This window comes from Leguminivora glycinivorella, chromosome 2 (assembly GCF_023078275.1).
Source record: "Leguminivora glycinivorella isolate SPB_JAAS2020 chromosome 2, LegGlyc_1.1, whole genome shotgun sequence".
NCBI lineage: Eukaryota > Metazoa > Arthropoda > Insecta > Lepidoptera > Tortricidae > Leguminivora > Leguminivora glycinivorella.
Window position 1 is genome coordinate 4,534,361 of NC_062972.1, and position 15,268 is coordinate 4,549,628.

The window sequence follows — 15,268 nt, forward strand, 5'->3', positions numbered from 1 at the left end:
ATATTGTGTAAGCAGGTTCTTCGGTTTGCAGTAAACTCTATTTCAAATTTAGAAAGACTGTAGCAGCTTTGTTTTTATGGATGGATACTCGGCGCCTGATTATATGTATATCTGTGAGCTTATTATGTAAACATACTTAAATCCATTTTAGTAGTGACCAAGAAAAATAATATGAGTATTTATATTGAATAATATTGCAAACAACTAGTCTAAACTTTAATTAATTTATGGAATAGTACAATAAATAAAACGTGCCATAATTCCCTGTTGTTCTGATTCCCAATCTCTCCCAACTTTCTAATAGGCTGTAGTGAATACGCCAGTTACATATGACTGGTGTCGAGAAAAGTACTACAGGGCACTGCTAGGCTGCAGGTTTATGGTTTTTATTTAGGCTAGGTACTGTTGACTAGCAAGTATTATTTTCTTACCTAAGTACGTCTATGTTCCACAGTCTACGAGATCCTGACCATCACAGGCGGTCGCCAAGTGCTACTGTTCCAGAACCACACGTTCTCCAACAGCTGGAACGCCAGGGCCTGGTACTGCTCCAAGAGGAAGTCCATGCTGTGCCCGGCTAAAGTCATATTCGACAAGTTCAATAATTTATCTAAGTATAATCTTGAGCATACACACTGAGCGATCTTGCTTTGCAATTGCTCATACTGCTCAATTTATGAAAGAGGGGTGAGCATTTCTTTTTTTTTGCCACTTTTATGAATGTGATATTTTTGAAAAAAAAAATGCTATTTCTAATTTTCTACTCAGAATCACTAGCTTTTACAATCCTAGTAGTTAAAAAAATTGTCCCATACAATTTTTTCTTATTTTGTTACCATTTTCCGTACATGTTGTATGGGGTAACAAAAGAGCAAAGTAACAAAAATGTATGGAAATTTTGGGACACTTTTTGTCTCCCAGTGAGATTGAAAGTACTCGTGATTCTGAGAACAATTGACCTAAAATTCCCTAAAAAAATCAAAATAAAAAAAATGGCAAAAAAAAAGAAATGCTCGGGTCAGGTTCAAATCGGAGACGAGTATGTTATTTCTAGTTGAGTGAATTTTTTCCAATCCTTAAACGCTAAAAAAATATGTATTTCCATATATTAAGTTCTATTGTGTTGCCGTCAAACAAAGGTTGCTGTTACTGGAAAGAAAAAAAATGAAAATATTCAGGACAAGCGATTTCTTTTAACACAGGCAGACTTTACACAAGAACCTCCTGAATTAAGTATTTTGCTTACTCCTAGTTTAGTGACTTTATATAAGTGCCTAAATGATAGTTGTAATATACGTTTTATTTTATCGTTACATGTTAAAGAAATAAATCTTCAATCAGTTCCCTGTAAAACTATATTGACAAGTTTGCCGGTAGATTATAGAATTATATTTGAGTGTTCTTTTTTATCTTTAAGTAATTTCTGTAAAGTAAAAGTACAATTAGTATGTTTTGCGGTGCTAACCAGCATTATTCTCTATGTCTTGTTTTAAGCTAATATCAGATATTAAAATATTTTTACTGTGGTAGGTACTTATTTCATAGATATCAAAAATAAATCAAGTTATAAAATTCTTAACAATTTTTTATTCTACATATTTAGAATTTTCAAAATCCAAGTTGAAATTATCACCTTATCGATTCAAATTATATATTCTTTAGGACAGCAATATGAGTTTATGCAGTCGAGGCGAAAGAATCATGGCCCATCTATCCTCGTATACCAAGGCTACACGTGGCACTCCAGAAAACAGAACAAGTACTACTACTGCAGCCGAAGATACTACGGTTGCAGAGCCAGCGTCCAACTCGAAAACGGGGTCGTAACGACCAACACTGTGCCGCACAACCACGAGCCGCCCCGGTTAGTCCGGGCTAGCGACGGCCAGCTGGTGAAGATTAATGGATAATTGAGTATATTTAAGTTTTAAATAATGCAACGTTTTTTTTAATATCGTCGATAATAAAACTAAACATCGTGAGTGTTTTGTATGCTGCAAAGAAGTCGCACAGCTGCAAGATATACTAACTTAAGCCAGTCTTCTCTAAGACCATTGGCATGTTACTGCTCCAAGAGGACTTCCATGCAATGCCTGGCTAAAGTACATTTTTGATAAATTTAGTAATTTATTTAAGTATAATCTTGAGCATACACAGTGCGATCTTTCTTTGCAAATGCTCAGTTTCAGTGTTATTTTATACATGTTAAAGAATTAAATCTTTTATACATTCCTTCAAACTATAGTAGATTATAAAATTAATTTTGAGTGTTCCATAATTTGTATGTTTTTTGCAATGTTAAAATGAATTATTGACTATGTCTTGAGTTAGACTAATAACATCAGCTATTAAAATATTTTAATTGTGTAATTAATACACTTATTTCATAGATATCAAAAATAAATGAATTTATAGAATTCTTGACATTTTTTAATTATATTTAGTCAAGCTGAAATTATGACCCCATCCATACACATTATTTATTCTTTAGGACAGCAATATGAGTTTATGCAGTCGCGGCGAAAGAAACATGGCACATCCATTCTCGTGTACCAAGGCTACACGTGGCACTCCAAAAAAAAGAACAAGTACTACTACTGCAGCCAAAGAGACTACGGTTGCAGAGCCAGCGTCCAACTCGAGAACGGGGTCGTGACGACCAACACTATGCCGCACAACCACGAGCCGCCCCGGCTATTCCGGGCTAGTGACGGCCAGCTGGTGAAGATGGATAATCGCCGATAGTTAAAATAAACATCGTGAGTATTTTTTATGTTGCAAAGAAGTCGCGCAGCTGCAAGATGTTGAATATGAACTTCAGTCTTCACTAAGGCTAGTAACAGTGCCGTCTTCGAGACCTCGAAGGCAACATTAAAAAATGCGCGAACGCGATTCAGTCCCGTTATGACGATAAACTGACGCAATTTAAAAAATATATATTTTATATTATACCAATTACATGTCTAGTTTGTTTCGTATCCCTGTTTTATCCAAAGTCAGTCGATTTCAATAAAACATTCCACTTGTCTTATTATCAATATGTTTACAGATCACAAATACTTTTCACCGAATTACGTAGCACCAATGAAAGCAGAATTCAATAACAAACTCGACAGGATTATATCCAGGAAGAAGAGCAACAGCGTGTACCTGATGAACCAAGAAAGATACCAAGACTTCATAAAAGAGATAAAGCTCATTAAAGAAAAGCGATGTAAAAATTACGAAGACTACAAAATGTTAGCTAGTTATGATGTTATAGAAATTAATGGCAGAGAAAGACTTGTTCAACCGAAAGATGAAGTTAATCATTGTATCAAATTCTACGTATCTACTGATGAGCTGTTTGGTGTTCTTCATACTATGCATTTACTGTTTTCTCATGCTGACAAAGATGTTATGGATAATGAAATTAAAACTAAATATTGTAATGTTTCGAAGGAAGTTATCAAGGTATATTTGAGTTGTTGCAAAATTTGTAAGGGTGAAAATACTTTATGAGAATAGAGTTTGGTTTAGTTTTCAATTTTGCATTCGCATATTATTTCATATTGTTTGGTAACAAGGTATGTTTTGTTTTTGGTTTAGACACTGAATGCTGAATATAAATTCTTTATTTATATATGGTGTTAATAATAAATAATGAATTAATTTTATTTGACTATAGTTTTCTTTTAAGACGTGCTCTTAACTTGGTTATAGGTGAAAGAAAGTCTTCTTTTAGTATATTCCTGCGTAATAAGACCAAATATGTTATGTTTCAGTAAAATTCATGACGTCACGCGACGGCGAGCGTCTCCTCAAACTCGGTGACTTCACGTTCACAGGAGAGAATGAGACGGAAGACAAGTGGAGCTGGTCCTGTCACACTCACACGCATGGCTGCCCGGCCAGAGTCTACACTGACAAGGACAAAGTAGTGTATGCGAAGAACTTGCACAACCATCTGCCCACGGAGTTCTTCGTCTGACGAAGAGAATACTGCGACTCAATAATGTTAATTTTCATGTCCAGAAATGACAATGACGAGGTGTCTCTACTGAAAAATAATCTTAAGTAGGTAGATACTTTACGATAATTTTATGAAGATATTAAATCGACTATTTTGTTCTGTAATTACAAATCTACACATTAATTACCATTTGTAACTTGTAAGCTAATTTTTATATTTGCTCTTATTAAATAACACCTATTTTTTAAGCACCAGCGGATGGTGTTTTCACGCTTACCGCTTTTACACATTTCTCAAATGAATCTAAATATATTTTAAGAGTCTTCCGTAACAACAAAATGCAGCATAAAATGCAAAAAATATCAACTCACTGCTCTGAAGCAACTAAAGGTAGTCGAGCTGAGTAAAATTTCTGTACTTAACTACCATGGAAGTGACGCGTTTGGTTGTTTCAGTATTATAATTAAGAATAAAATAGTTAAGGTAACGTATAGGTGCTAAATGTGTGATACATGCTTTGATAATTGTGATCTCTTAAATATATCTTGCCTTATATATTCTCTAAATAGTACAAAAGCGACATACAGTATTAAATACATACTCATGTTCCTTTGCTCTCTATTTCTAATAAATATTTAACAAAGTAAACATATTTGCATTTGTGATTTGTCTGTTCTTAAAAGAAATTGATTATTTTTTGTTATTGGGATCATTACAATTTGAATCAGCTTATTGTGCTGTCAGCAATGCAGTATAGTCTCAACACCAATTCATACGAAATTCTATGCAAGAGGGGAAGGGTTCATATTCTATGTTGCAGTAAGGACTGTACGCAATGTATGTACTTATGACTTATGGCTCAGACCTTGCAACGGTGTGTGCTCGTTTGCAATGCCTGAATGTTTTTCACTGGCGGCGTCAAGCGTCTATGCGCGTTGACGCTGTGACATTTCGTGGCCTAGCCCAGTTTTGGCAATATCTGACTAACAATATTTTTCAGGCAAGGAAGCATTCTTCATCCAATCCCTACGAGGGAAACCACTCATCGTCTACAAGAACTATACCTACTGCAAGCACTCAGTGAGGAACGGCATCGTGAGGTGGACCTGCTCCACTCACTCCTACAAATGTTGCAAGGCCGTAGTGAAGACGTCAGGAACAAACATCATTGAAGTAAAAGGATACCATAACCATGATGCCGCTGAACTTCTGATAAATAGAGGGAGACCGATATTGAATCTGTCCCTGTCAGAACAAATTATTGTCAAGACTTGTGAAGATGAATTACTGATGTAGAGGAGGGTGTAAGTCTCATGTGTACATATAATTGGGAGCAAGGAAAACGGTTCTCATTGATCATTTTAGTTAACTAAAAGTTTTAAAATGTGAGCAGTTTTCATTGCTCTACCATGCCGTTGCATAGCAATGAGTCTAGAGGACTACTGATATTAGAAGGGTTTGGTCAAAGTCTAGTCTATTCTTGAGGTGATCTATTTGGAACTGTATTTTTCTTTTGAATAAAAATAATATGTAATCGCATTTATGATTAGTCATTTATTCTAGTTAGAATTTGTAGTTATTAAGAATAAAAAAGTTCAAGTTTTTTTGGTGTAAATACCCGTGTGATAATTTTTATGTGTTTGTTATGTTGGGTTATACATATTCGGGTTGTGATCTTTTCGTGAAATGTGAAAAAGACTGGTTATTTTCTAGTAGGTACTTATTGTTAGTTTGGTCATTGTAATATAACATTTTTGACTATGGTGCTAGCCATAGTTAAATATTATGTCGTTTTGTGTTTAAAGGTTTTTGCTATTTTTAGTAACTATGGTTTTCTCTGGTCAGTTACAAAACGCAGCCCGTGATATTTATTACTATTTGTAATTTATTTTACATTTTAATTTTCTTCGTACTCTTTATCTCCATAATTGTAATTTACAAAATACCGCATTTTGGTATCATATCATGAGTTTCTCATAATGAAGGTATTTAATGAAATACATAATAGTATTCGATACATATGATTTATAGGACATAATGTACATAAAATTACAAACATTTGTATGCATTTAACAGCATTTAAGTAAATCAAATAAATTTGTGATAGTTCTTTCATATTTATGGTAGCTACTTAGGTTAATATCGTTAGACGAAGCTTATGATCTCAATTTCGCATCACAGTTACTGCTGTAAGTAGTATTAGTCTGTGGAATATCAATATTGCAATAAACTTTATGTAGAAGGAAATTTTATTTTATTTTTTATTATTTAGGTTAAGTATTAAAGACACTTTGTATACCCAATCATGTAGAGCATTATAAGGCATATCCATTATATTCATCGAATATAATTTCTCTTTTCAACTATTAGCGTGGCGTGACAAATTCCATTTCAGGCAGCAAATTTAAATACAAAAAATATGAAAATCGCTCTCTTCTAGTGTTCCGGTCAGATATCAACCAGCAGGAACTTGACGCATGTTGGCTTCGAAGACGCATGGCTTTAAATAAACTAAGGTATCTAAGGGACCGTCAACACTTAAGAGACGCATGTCCGCCGACGCGGAACGGACGTCAGCGCCACGCCGCCTGAATGTAATTTAAAAAACGTTTCCTCAGTACATTTTGTATAGGAAGGACTTCCCATCCGTTCCGCGTCGGCGGACATGCGTCTCTTGAGTGTGGACGGTCCCTAACGTCCAAAACCTTAAACACTTTTTCTAATTTCAGTAACGTACGCGATGTCCCGCAACCAGAAGCCCATCATGATAGTAGACGGCTTCAGATTCTCCCTGCACTACACACGCAACGAGCGCGAGCGGTGGCAGTGCAGTCGCCGGAGCTACTTCGGGTGTAAGGCTGTCATACACACGCGTGCGGGCGTCGTATGCTTCGCTAATCTCAACCATAATCATAGCCCATGACCGGGAGGAAGTTTTTCTCGACAGTGGACAGGTATCTCCATTGCAGCTGTCGCTACTTTAGCAAAGCCTCCAACAAGGAACATGAGCGATGGCAGTGCATAAAGCGACGTCGGATGTAACGGGGTTACTCACCGCAGCAATGAAAGGTAGCAATGCAAGCACAACTACTTCGGCTGCATGGCTAGTCCACAAAGAGGCACTTCGCTAAGACCAAGAACAATCAAAGCCTGTACCCTGAAGTGAGTCTGTCACGAAAATGAACGGCTTCTAATCCGTACACTACGATGACCAAGGCTACATACCATAGTGTTGAGCTGCAGACGGACCAGCGGCACGCGGCGAGGTGCTAAAAAATCAAAGCCAAGCAATTGGAACATTGCACTTAAGGTACAGCGGGACAAATCTCGACTATGTGGCAATTGTAACTGATCCATTTTTTCCATTATTATACTATGATGTTGAGTTCTACATGTATCCACTGGACACGCCTACCATAATATAACCGACGGACACTCTATTTAAAAATGCAAACATTGTAAAATATGGAAGAAATGGACCCGTTACATTTGCCCCCCAGTCGAGATTTGCCCCGCTGTACCTTACCTAATTATGTTTGCACACAAGCATACATGAAAAAAAAAAGGAGTGTACAAGTTTCTAATGGGTCGGCAACGCGCACGTGACACCCCTTGAGTTGCGGGCGTCCATAGGTTACGGTGACCGCTTTCCATCAGGCGGGCCGTATACCTGTTTGTCACCGACGTGGTATAAAAAAAAATACATTAAAAAGCCGCCGTTGCTCGCTTACGACCATTGGGCTATTTCACCGACATTGACACTTACTTGACACTGACAATTCTGTGCATATTTCTGGGTTGATAAGTACGAGTAAGATTGTAACTCAACGTCAATGTTTCCTTGTTGAACAGGCAATTAACTGCGGAGTGTCACTGCCGGCCGACAATTGCCACTGTTGTGAATACGACCATAGTATGTGGCGGTTTAATAGTGATTTCAGCAGTTCTCGAAAAGTTTGTACAAATATTAAGGAAAAAGTTAAATTTGTTTTTATTATTCCTATTTTGTTACCAAGATTTATCTCTTGAATTGAGATTTCAGTAAGTTTTATTTGGTCATTAAGGTTTTCTAGTATCTATATTTCCTTAATTATAACAATTACATACATACATACAATCACGCCTGTATCCCATAAAGGGGTAGGCAGAGCACATGAAACTACTAAAGCTTCAGTGCCACTCTTGGCAAATAAGGGGTCGAAAGGAAACGAAACTGTGACATAACAACACACCACAACACAACAAATTATCCTGTACATATCTTACGAAAGTCGACTTATATCACTAAATGTTGGTAACAAAATAGGATCAATTAAAATTTGCTGACGTGGCTATGTGCAAAGTATTCGGGAACTGCTCACTTAAGAATCACGTATTGTAAAAAATGAATCTTTGATTACCAATTATTTTATATCCTGTAGGTAGATTTTTGCACTACAGATTTTACCGGGTACTTTACGCGTTACGCTTACTCGTTGTTCCACTTGATTAAGTTCGTAATTATGTTTTAGATTTGTAAATACGTATAATCATAAGTCAGTTGTGGTTTTATTTAATGCTCATTTATTAAAAGTAATGTTGCACATAATGCAGTAAGAATTATTTAATAAGTTGCATTTTTGAAAAATGGTTACTGTAATTGATTATATACAATGTGATGTTGTTAAGTATATTGTTTTATTTCTTCAATTTTTATGTTTAATAAAATGTAAACAAAATATTGAGTTAGTTTCATTACCAAAACCATTTAGCATTTGTATGGAAAATATAATTGAGCACGCAAGAGAAAGGAAACGAGTTGGTTATACTTTTTAGTATTTTCTACGTTAATGTTGAAATTAAACCGAAATTCGAGACACGTTTTCGTTTTAGATTCGAGTGTTCGAAACGTCGGGATGAATTATAAATTCATTATACGCGATTTAATCCGTTTCCATAGTTTTATTTCACGAAATTAAACAACTATACTTGGCGATATAATAGTAGAAGCGCAGGTATACAACACGGAGAGAAAGTAAATTATGTATATAAAGGCAAACTTCTATCTCTATCTATGTATCTATAGCAGCCTTTATAGCGCCCGTCTTCGGACATAGGCCTCCTTTCCATTCCTCCACGCTTGTCGGTCCATTGCCATACGCATCCGTTATCGCCAGCTAGTTGGCAGATGTCATCTCTCCATCTAAGGGGCGGCTTGCCACGACCGCGGGTGTTAGCGGGCTTCCACACCATAGTTCGTCTCTCCCAGCGATTATGGTCCATCCTGGCTGGCAATGTGCCCAGCCCATCTCCACTTTCTGTGCCCAATTACAAACTTACGCCGTAATAATGTCTTTCAGCAAATATTTAAGAAACTGAGCTGTCTTTAAATGGCAGTCACATTAAGATAGTATTTGTTGTGTTTTTACAGGCTTAGTGGCATGCCCGGTATGCGGTGACGTGGCCAACGGCTACCACTACGGCATATACACGTGTGAGTCCTGCAAGTCCTTCTTCAAGCGCAGCGTGGCGAAGCAGGCCACCTACAAGTGCATCCGGGACGCCAACAACTGTCACATCAAGATCAACACGAGGACTAAATGCGCGTTTTGTAGGTGAGTATATAAATGTCTTCTCGGTCTTTTTTAACCCCCGACGCAAAAATGACGAGGTGTTATAAGTTTGACTGTTTGTCTGTCTGTTTGTGTGTGTGTCTGTCTGTGGAATTGTAGCTCCCGAAGGGATGAACCGTTTTAGATTTAGTTTTTTTTCGTTTGAAAGCTGAATTAGTCGGAGTGTTCTTAGCCATGTTTCATGGAAATCGGTCCACTATGTCGCGGTCGGGCTTTTTTTCCAAATTTTAACTTTGTGGTTAGGTTAGGTTATTTAAAATACCTGTTTATATATCTCATTACCAGGCAAAGGCCTTTCTCCTCTCCCCGTGATTTCCACAACTTCCGTTGTGTGCCATTTCTGGCCAGTTAATCATGAAGGTGTCAAAGCCGTCCCGCCATCTCCGTCTGCCTGGTACGTCCGCGTCGCGGCATCCGTTTGGTGGCTTATGATTCTCAGTCTTATTCTCCTGATTATGTGCAATATACTCAAAAGCTGAGAAGTGCGTCGAAATTGTCTGGCTGTCTCATAGGCCCATCACTGTACCTTAAGAGCGGTCTTGGCACACATTTCGTGGTTAGCTTAGTGATGACTGGGTACCAAAATTTGTCAATTTAGATATTGCGAAATTTACCAAGATTTAAAAAATCATTTAACGTTTTTTTCACCGAAAGTAAACGTGTACTGCGTACCTATTTTTCATATCGTTTATTTGTGTTTGTGTTGTTTTTGTAGGTTTGAGAAATGCAAGAAGGCTGGCATGCTGACGCAGCTAGTGAGGAAGAGCGGAGAAAGGGGAGGAAGGCATTCGTTTCCCTCCAAAGTTGGAGGCGTCCTGGGGAAACTTCAATTCCCGTATGTGGTTGAAATGAAGTCAGAAGAAAGCAAGACCACAAAGTTGACGTAATTGATTTGAGTTCTTACAAGCGAAGTAAAAAAAGAGTTTGGTTAAAATTATAGGTAGTCCTTTTTAATGTCCTAATCCTAATTCTAAAATAGGCCAATATGATTGTGTTAAGGTATCATCACTTGTACTAGTGCTGACAATGAAAGTTTTTTTATACTACTGTGGCAAACAAGCATACCGTGCGCCTGATGGAAAGCAATCACCGTAACCTATGGACGCCTGCAACTCAAGAAGTGTCACATGCGCGTTGCCAACCTATTAAAAACTTGTACTTACACGCCCTTTTGCTGTGTAAAAATAAAACGAAACGTTCGATAAAAATATACAAAAAAATCTTGTTAATCTTTAAATCAAAATAACTTCCATTGATTGCAATAGCGGCAGTCAAATTCTAGACTGAAACATAATGATAATGTTATAATGTATACTTTCGTGAGACATATTCAAATAATTAATGAATCTACGGTTGTACTCACGTTATTATATCGCTATTGCTGCGACATGTTTCGGGCCAATTCGGAGGCCCCTCTTCAGGCATATAGTTCACGCGACGGCTATGTTTGAATTGGCCCGAAACATGTCGCAGCAATAGCGATATAATAACGTGAGTATAACCGTAGATTCATTAATTAATGTTATAATGTATGTCTTTTGAGTATACTTTAACTAGTGTTATCTAACCACGTTAAATGTGTGATTGAACGGGTAGATGTGATTGCTATGTAATGTTTATACAATGTTTATTGTTATGGGTAGTTCTTATTTTATAATTTAAATGGTGCCTTTTATATGCAGGGACTGAAAAGAGGGGGTCTGATGAATTATTATTAGTGTGTGGAAGAAAAGAAATTGTGTGATTATACTGAATGTTAATGCGTTTGTTTTCATTAATATAAATTAATCGCACATAGTATTAAAACTGTTTTAATCACGTTAAACTGATAATATTGTAATCCCAATGTTAATAGCATCAGGGGCCCAAATACAGCTATTAACGTTTTTTACTCAATTGCTTACTAAAAACAATCTAAGAACAAAATACAGTAATAAATATATTATGTACATTGATTGAAGACTTATCAAATAAATGTAATAAGACTATTTTATAAATATTAATTATTTATGTTTTTAATTAATGAATCATTAAGTAATAAATAGGTATATGAAATATTGATGAATTATCATTTCTATAAAAAGTCACACCATTTCACCATCAAAAAAGAATACCTTATTTTAAACACAATTGCGCACCCATGGAAAGATAATTAAATGAGTTATTTTTTATTATGTTCAGTGTTTTCTACATTATATACCGGATATTATATATTGCGCAGGATGCATTTTAAACTCATACTTGCGGTATAATCCATTTGAAACATTGTACTTCATTAGGATTTGGTCGTTCTGAACCATCGCAGGCGGCGGCGCAGCGTCCCGTCCGCGGCGTACAGACTCCATTCACTAACACATCCGACCATTTTCAAATATAGCATACAGATACTATATTTGATGTCGTTATCACCATCTACAACGGATATACGGTGGCGAGCAAGATCGACCGCTCTCGAACATCGTCAAACACATTAGAAATATAGAAATAGAAATATTCATTAATTTAAAAACAAATACAGTGGGGAAACAAGCCTTTGGTCTCTGAGCTAGGATATCCTGTGTTACCGAACCCATTGGTACTTAAAATTAAATTAAACTAATCTAAAATTAAATATTCCTTACTTAACTAAGCACTCTTTTTTTTTCAATTATATGCAGTAGGAACTATGATTGGAATGTCTGTCACAAGGAAAAAGGTTCTTAGCAGTTATCGCAATTTTGTTAGTTATGAAGAAATATAAGATATGAGGAAATATATATATAATAAACATAAGTATGTATATATAGTGTGTCATTTTGTCTGCCGAGTTAGCGGGTAAAGGAGATTATGCAGACGCCACGGCGGGCCACTGCATTCTGACCGCACTATGTCAAAACAACCAAAGCCTCGATAATAATCGCGATAACCGAAGACAATATAAACACATCTGTCACTTTACAGGTTTAGTGGCATGCCCCGTGTGCGGTGACGTCGCCAATGGCTACCACTACGGCATCTACACCTGCGAGTCCTGCAAAACCTTCTTCAAGCGCAGCGTCATGCAGCATAAGACGTACAACTGCGTCAGGGACTCCATTTGTTCTATTAAGATCAATACGAGGAAAAAATGTCCGTCTTGTAGGTGAGTTTAACATAGCTGTCGTTTTTTATTACAAGCTTTTATTCAACTTGCCTTGTTAGTATGTTAGTGTGCGTCAAAATTTGACCCACATCCCGGTTTCCAAGTGAGCTGAAATTTTGCACACATAATGTGAATCTTGACACGTGACAATGCAATATTATGGAATCATGGAGCTGATCTGATGATGCAGCAGAAAGGTGGTCATAGGAACTCTGTCATGAAACGTTGTATCTCCATCGAGTAAGGGATTATTAGAAACGTCTCGGAGACCAATAAATGACTGTTGAAAGGTACAGTCGAATAAAAATCGAGTCGTGTACAATGAAATTTATTCAAAAAACTTATTTAATCTCTGTATAATCCTCCTGTGCGGTCATGAAAAACTCTCTCGTCCTAGCTGTCATGACACTGTTTCTATAGTCTGTAACACTCAAAAACTAGATTATAGATCTCTGTTTGGCCCAAAGTTTAGCTGGTAGAGAATGCCTTCTGGCATTCGCCTTTTGTATGTTTTTTTTCACTGTGCAATAAAGTTTAAATAAATAAAAGGTACGTGATGATAAAAAGTCAAATTCCGATATTGTCTGGCCATCTATTAGACCGCTTCGTGATTACTTTAGCATCTTGATGACTGAGTGCCAATTTTTTTAAAATTAAAAACAGCTAACTATTGGTTGAAGAATTATTTTAGCATAAATAAATGTATACTACGTATTTTGCAAATGCATGAGATAAATAAAATCATCTTGTTATCTTTGTAGGTTCGAGAAATGCAAGCGCGTGGGGATGTTGACTCAGCTGGTGAGGATGTCCGGAGAAAGGGGGGGAAAGCATTCGTCCCTCTCCAGAATTGGGGGAGCACCTCGATATACACCGTAGTCACGTGACTAAATGGACTTCTAGCAACCGAGACAACATTCAAAATTTGTAGGAAAAACCAACAATAGGTACTAAAAAATAGAGTAAGTAGTTCGCTAACGCTATGCAGAACAAACGTTTGATCTGCGTAGCGAACTACTTACTCTATTTTTTAGTACCTCTTGTTGGTTTTTCCTACACATTTTGAATGTTGTCTCGGTTGCTAAGTTAATTGGTTAGGTAGTTTAATTTTTTTAAATGTAGATTGAGATGCGTGAATGGTATATTGCTCAAAAGTAAAAACCCGCGAACTACCTATAATCCTACTGGATCGTTCACCGCGTATTTTGATACGACTAAGGGGTCAGTGTGGTTGCGCCTTTAGAAAAAAAAATGAATTTTTAGCTATTGAATGTAATTTTTATACAATGTTTATTGTTATGGGTAGTTATAATTTCAATGGTGCCTTTTATATTCAGGAACTGAATAGGATGGTCTGATGTATTAGTGAAAGAAAAGAAAATGGTGTGATTTTTTACTGCCATTAGTTTTAATGTGTTGGTATTTGTCAATCAAGATTTATTTAATTACATTAACATATTACACAATAAAAATTACACGTCAAAAAAAAAAACTAAACCTAACTTAACCTAGATATCAAGTAACACATAAAGTACACAAAGCAAAACACCAATCTAGGTATATCAATATTAATTGATATTGGAATTAATATTATGTTTAAATCATGTCAAACAAGTCTACTTAGTCCACTTTGGGCGATAATATTTAAATGCCACACTACGCTTAGGATTCCATTTAAGAATCTCTCGCTACTCTCAAGATTCAATCATAGAAACTATTCACCCATCATAAATTAAAGGTATCTCGCCGTAACTATGTGTACAATTTTATATTTAGGTTTGTCTTTTATTTCAACTTAACAATATTTTGTTATGTTTTTACTAGAGCTATTTTTTATTAGGAATATTTGTAAATGTAAGTGTTAGTTAAATAAAATTATAAAGTGAATATAACTTACCGAATTCGTGTTTTGTGATAAAAATTTGACAGTGAAATAAAACGTGTATTTAAAATAATTGTATATGTGATTTAATAAACCTACAAATCGACAGATGAACATTTTAATGTAGTCTCTTTTTGTTTTCTTGTAAGGTTTCGACTTTTTTTGAGTTAAGGATCTCTTACTTGCGATTGTAGTTAATTACAGACAGAGTAAATTCTCTTCTAAACACTTTTCATTGCCCGATAAACTCATTGTTTCCATTTATCGGTGTTTTATTCGAAAACAAAATATATAGCAAAATATACAATTTGCATTATAATAAATATATAATAAACAAAATATATAATATGTATACCTATATAAATTCACGAATTGTTCTGTGATTGTAATTATAATATGTAAGCTTGACCTGTAATTGATATTATTAATAAATATGAGTATGAGTATGAGTATATTAGTCTGTACATAAAACAATGACACAATATGGGACGAGTGGGATGCCCTATGAATGAACTGCCGCAGCTGCAGTCAACTTTGTAGACACTAGGTTTTTCCAGAGGAAAATTATCTTTAGGTGACCGTCAAAATTGTGCAATTTTCCTGTTCGGGGTAAAGATAGTTAACACAGAGTAATTATTTAGTATTTTAGAGATGTTATCTGTCCTCTTGACATACGGCATAAACGCTGGTTGTCTCTCTAC

The 15,268-nt window shown here is 36.0% G+C and overlaps 1 protein-coding gene across 1 annotated transcript; it reads left to right on the forward strand.

Annotated features, from left to right (window-relative positions):
* Positions 1–11,187: 11,187 nt before the first annotated feature.
* On the forward strand, positions 11,188–13,602 carry LOC125235047 (nuclear receptor subfamily 5 group A member 2-like). Its single transcript, XM_048141504.1, has 3 exons — positions 11,188–11,203; positions 12,505–12,685; positions 13,447–13,602. Exons 1-3 carry the CDS (start codon positions 11,188–11,190, stop codon positions 13,562–13,564), a joined length of 315 nt encoding a protein of 104 aa, XP_047997461.1. The 3' UTR covers positions 13,565–13,602.
* The last annotated feature ends 1,666 nt before the right edge of the window (positions 13,603–15,268 follow it).